Source organism: Hemibagrus wyckioides, linkage group LG11 (genome assembly GCF_019097595.1).
Source record: "Hemibagrus wyckioides isolate EC202008001 linkage group LG11, SWU_Hwy_1.0, whole genome shotgun sequence".
Taxonomy (NCBI): Eukaryota; Metazoa; Chordata; class Actinopteri; order Siluriformes; family Bagridae; genus Hemibagrus; species Hemibagrus wyckioides.
Window position 1 is genome coordinate 32,435,852 of NC_080720.1, and position 5,606 is coordinate 32,441,457.

The window sequence follows — 5,606 nt, forward strand, 5'->3', positions numbered from 1 at the left end:
TTTTATATGACTAAGGCTACGTCTACGTTAATCCGGATAAATTTAATAGTCTAAAAGCGCTCCGCGGCCGCATTATCGTTTTCAATCATTTACCAAAAGTCGTTCGTCGGCACAGAAGCATCTGAAGACACTTACGCCGCTGTACTGCGCATGAGATGCTTCGAACTGTGACATCATCAGGATTTGGACTGGCTAGTGTTTCCTTGTTGATACAGCGTGATAATGTACTTTCAGCATATCCTGGTCAGACTCGTGGTCAGAGACACATATGAAGAAGATCCGTTTCTGATAGACCTATGACGGAAAAGAACGAGCGTTCTTTCTGTTCGTTAGCGTGTTTTGTTTACATCGCCGCTAGTTTATGTGTTTATGGTTTTTAGGTCCCGTCTCACCATGGCAAAGACTTTCCCAGTGTGAGGGTTTTAGACTTGAGCGTTTGGTCACCATGGTGATGGAGTCCATGGCGACTAATCTAACAGATTTAATTGTGAGATTAGATTACAGCGTGTGACGCAGATCGTCTTACAGGATTCATGGGTTTTTAATGCACCTGCGCGTCTGCGCAGCTCCTCCGCCTGCTTTCTCTGTGCGAAATCGTTTCCCAAATGTTGGTCATCTGCACTGAAACGTCTGAAAACGCTTACGTCCCTGTACTGCGCATGAGACGCTTCGATCTGCGTCATTTCCACCTGCCGCTTGTTATATACTTTCCGGCTCTTTGGAACGTCTCTGCAATATGTTGAGGAAATTAGCTGAATTGGTCACATGACTGTGTGACGTGACCAAAAATGCGTCATCGTTTTCGAAAGCCTTGGTTTTCACAGTCCTCACTGCGACATAAAAACTGTGTTTTCAAATTTATCCACTTTGGAAAGCGTTTTCAAAAAGATTTTGTTGACCAAAAATGCCGTCTCAGTGTGGACAGAAGGCCAGAACGTATAGAAAAATATGCGTTTTTAAGCAAAAAGGTATTAGTATGGACATGGCTAAAGAAATTGATGGTTAAGGGGTTAATGGTTAAGCCTTGCTCAAGGGCCCAGCAGTGGCAGTTTGGTGGACCTGGGATTCGAACTCACATCCAATCAGCAGTCCAACACCTTAACCACTGATCCTTTTTTTACTGACTTGTTCTATGAATATTTTCTGAGACAGAGCCTCATCTCGGATGCGTCCTAAATAACAAACCCTGTCCCTGAAATGGAAAGGTTGTGTCCTCCTGCTGTCCTCTGAGTGATGTGAGGGACATGTTCGTGATGATGACTCTGCACACTGAGATACACTGTAACACAGAAAAAGCAGTTCGGTGTTCAGGCCGAATCCATATCAAAGCCTCCACGCTGAGGGAGGTGTGTAAGCAAACCGAGATAATTTCATCCTCACTAAAACTGCGTGGTATTTTTACTCTTCACAACGCTTCATTCAGGAACCTCGAACCCAAAGATAAGACCAAAGCTGCTCGTTTTTCCACAACTGCAGACGTTCCTGTTTGGCATTACGAGGCCCGGGGATTAATTACACGTTGTGGAGAAACAGGAATAAACATTTCTGCTGAACGCTTGTTGAAGCTCATCTGCTTGGTGTCCATGTTCAGGAGCTCTTACACCAGGGGTTCGGAGAATTTAATGAGGATTAAAAAAAGTCTTAATGTTAGAGCGAAAGTTACAAACCCCTGACACTGGAGACTCCTTCTATAAACATCTCCTTACAGAAAAGTCCCTGTATGAACCGCGGTTAGATGCGCTACTAGTCCGGACGAGCCGTTACTATAGCGACACTAATGTGTCAGAGCCTGATTCAACGTGAAAGTAGTTAAGAAAAAAATTCTGACCAATCAGAATCCAGCCAAATTATACACCATACATTAAGGCATGAATTAGCTAATGTTTAGTGTCTTGTTGTTATTATTGTGAGCGTCTGTCAGTGTTACAGTTTTAGCTTTTGAACATTGAGCGTCGAGTGTGAGAACATGTTTCTGAACCTCACCCATCCAGCAACACCAACCACCAGCTAAATTAGAAGCCAGTTGTCATTGCGTTTCCGCTGAAACGCTGCACGTCGTCATGAGCAGGAAAGCCACAAGCCACACGTCGACGTGTCACTGACCTCAGAGACGAAACCCAGCAGTGTTGCATCACTTGCGATGCATCGTGGAGCTTTGTGTGCTAGAAGGAATTCAGTGTCATTTACTGACATGGGTGAGTTTCTGTCATTGGGTGGAGAACGTCCAATAACCAGAAACTGTTTGATGATCACGGTTTGAGGTTTAAACACCAAAGTCTCAGTGTTTCCATGAAGACGCTGCAACACAGTTTGCCATCCGCTTAGCGCTTCTGTCGCAAACATCCGGCTTCTCCGGAAACTTCTTACTACACCTTGCTTATTATATTATCTTGAATAAGTCACCCGGTCAGACTCGTTGTGGGCGTGTCCAAGGAACACTAGTATAACTATAAGCTACGAGACGACAGCTAGCATGGCGCCAAACGTATCTTTCTGCGATGTGTACGATATACGACGTGCATCACAACACACAGGATTCTTAATCAACTGACGTCGCCGAGACCCTTGGACCTGTGACATCATCAGGATTAAAACTCGCTAGTGTTTCTTTGTTGCATCGCTTGTTTTAGCGTGTCTGGTCAGAGACATGACAGAAGACACGAAGAAGATCCACTTCCGATAGACCTATGACGATTTAGAGAACGAGCGTTCTTTCTGTTTGTTAGCATGTTTTGTTTGCATCGTCACTAGTTTACGTGTTTGTAGCTTTTAGGTCTCATGTCACCACGGCGAATTCTTTCACAGTGTGAGGTTTTTTAGACTCAAGTGTTCGGTCGCCATGGCGACGGAGTCCAGATTTTATCGTGAGATTATATTACAGCCTGGGACGCAGATTGTCTTACAGGGTTCATGGGTTTTTAATGCACCTGCACGCAGACGCGCAGCTCCTCCTCCTCTGCCTGCTTTCACAGCGCTTCTTAAAAAACTGCGACGCGGAAACTGCAGCGGTGTTGAGTTTAAAGACTGCAGTGATGAAGCTGGTGTTACAGTGTAGAATTACCGCAACAAAGAGCATCTGTGAAACCTGACGTATAAATAACACTGTAGGGGTGTGTGTGTGTGTGCGTGTGTGTGTGTGTGTGTGTGTGAATAGAGTTTGTGTAGAGGTGAAACAGAAAAAACTGATCAAGGAAAATCACCTGCAAACTCCAAACAGACTGAGAAACAGATTCTTTCTTTCTTTTTTCTTTCTTTCTTGCTTCCTCCCTCCCTCCTTTCTTCTTCCTTTATTCCTTCCTTCTTTCTTTCTTTATTTCTCTTATTCTTTCATTCTTCCTTTCTTTTTTTGTTAAGTCTATGAATAATTTAAATTTTCTTAATTTTTTTCTGTATTTGTTTCTCCATACATTCTCTGTCAAGCTTTCTTTCCTTTCTTTCTGTTTTCTCTCTTTCTTACTTTCTACATTAAGTGTATGAAAAAATGAGGTCTTCTTTTCATCTTTCTTTTTCACTCATTCATTCATTCAACTTTTTCTCTTTATTCTGATCCTCCATACCTTTTCTCAATCTATCTTTCATTTTGCCGTGTTTCTGTTTCTCTTTCTTTCTTTTCGTTAAGTGTACAAATAATTGCAGTTTTCTTCCTTTCAAACATTTCCTTCCTTTTTCTTTCATTCTTTCTCTTTTTCCTTTTCTCTTCATTTTGCTCCCACCTGCCTTTCTTTTTATTCCTTATTATCTTTCTGTTTGTTTATTTTTTTTATCTTTCTTTGTCGATGTTACATAACTCACATAACTTTATACAGTGAGTGGTGTACTGTTTGAGGAGAACCCGTTGTTGTGACTCGGTGTGGTCACTCTGCGCGAGCCTGAGGTGTGTGTGTGAGGTGGTGCGCACCTGTCCGGAGGTAAGCTCCGTGCCGGATAGCTCTGCTCCATCTCTGCGCCTCCTCCAGGTTTATCCGCGGGTCCGGACTCACTGCCACCCGGAAGCGATGCTCCACTCTGCGGCGTGAGGGAGATGAACTCAGCCGATCCCAGCGTCTCCTCACCGGGTAGAAATACATCGACAAGCCCGCGCTCGTGTCCGCTCCGTCCTCCGCTCCGTACGCGCGGCAGCCTGTACAGTCCTGTAGATCCAGCACGCTTACCGTTCCTGATTTCCGCCTCCCGGTGCCGAGCTTCTGTACCGTGAGTTCCTTCTCCGATAGAACCAGTGTGTAGCGGAACCGGGAGAGTCCGGTGAACTCACCGCGCATCGGGAGGTCCGGCTCCAGGGTCACGCTGTCCATGCTGGAGGACGCGACCGTCCCGCACATTGCTCCGTGCTCAGACTTAGTGTGTCTGTGTGTGCGCGCGCGCGGGTGTGTGTAAGAAGAGTTTAGCCCGGAGTTTAACACCAAACAGCCTTTACTTTAACATGCATCGAGAACAACTGCGCCTCCTAGTGGCTGAGTGTGGCGGATATCATCTCTCTCTCTCTCTCTCTCTCTCTCTCACACACACACACACAGCAAACAAAATCAACAATTCCTCAACTCTATTATTCTGTTCTTTTTTTCTTACATTTCATCCGTTCATCATTCATCTTTCCTTTATTCTTTTCTTTTATTGGATTTTGTCATTATTTTCTTTCCTTTTTTGTTCTTTTTGCTTTTGTATTTATTCATTCATTCATCCTCCCTTTCATGCTTTCTTCATGCTTTTGTTAATTAATAATCATCTTTTTATTTGCCCATTGGTTTTTCCCTTCTCTCTCTCTCTCTCTCTCTCTCTCTCTACCCCCCTCTATCTATCTATCTATCTATCTATCTATCTATCTATCTATCTATCTATCTATCTATCTATCTATCTCTCTTACTCTCTCTCTCTCTCTATACATATATATATATCCCTTTTTCTTTTCTTCCTTTTCATTTATTTCTATTAAGTGCTTTGCTCTTTCTTTCTTTCTTTCTTTCTTTCTTTCTTTCTTTCTTTCTTTCTTTAACCAATTTTCTCTCTCTCTCCCTTCTTTTCTTTTCTCTTCTTGTTCTTGTTCTTTTTTTCATCTTCATCATCATCATCATCATCATCTTCTTCTTCTTCTTCTTCTTCTTCTTCTTCTTCTTCTTCTTCTTCTTCTTCTTCTTCCTCTTCCTCAGGGCCTTATAGAGACTATAAGACATGATGAACATACCATGTGTATGAAGCCTGGACATTTGAGTGATTTATTTAAAGTCATGGAAATCATCCAGTTTCAGGAGGAAGTGGCTGTGATCATCCTCATGGAAGAATTACTTATAATAAGGGACTTGCTTTAAAAAAAACAGCCACTCCATGCACTTCAAAAAAATCTTTTTTTTAAGACCACAAGTATGTGTGTGTAATTATTTTCACATCTGATGATTTGGTCCAGCAGACACACTTTACCTGCACACACACACACACACACTGATCCACAGGAATAATACCGAGTGTGTTTTCGGATGCTTCCACACTCACACACTTCTGCTGCAGCTAAGCATTTGCATTGAGTCTGGAATTTGTGTAAGGTTTGGGTGGAAACCTGCAGCCCATCATGGACTTTTTTAACACTCGTCTCACATGGTCAGTTCAGTCCACTT

General features: G+C 43.0%; 1 protein-coding gene across 2 annotated transcripts in view; it reads right to left on the bottom strand.

The window, feature by feature from the left end:
* The window catches only part of LOC131361111 (sphingosine kinase 1-like), a 26,194-nt gene extending 21,805 nt beyond the window's left edge, over positions 1 to 4,389 (bottom strand). The window contains exon 1 of one of the 2 annotated variants that reach the window (XM_058402028.1): positions 3,899 to 4,389. In XM_058402028.1, coding sequence (XP_058258011.1) covers positions 3,899 to 4,319 — 421 coding nt within the window. In that variant the 5' untranslated portion in view covers positions 4,320 to 4,389. The remainder of the gene's footprint in view (positions 1 to 3,898) is intronic. The other variant, XM_058402027.1, reaches the window with a different exon arrangement.
* Positions 4,390 to 5,606: the final 1,217 nt, after the last annotated feature.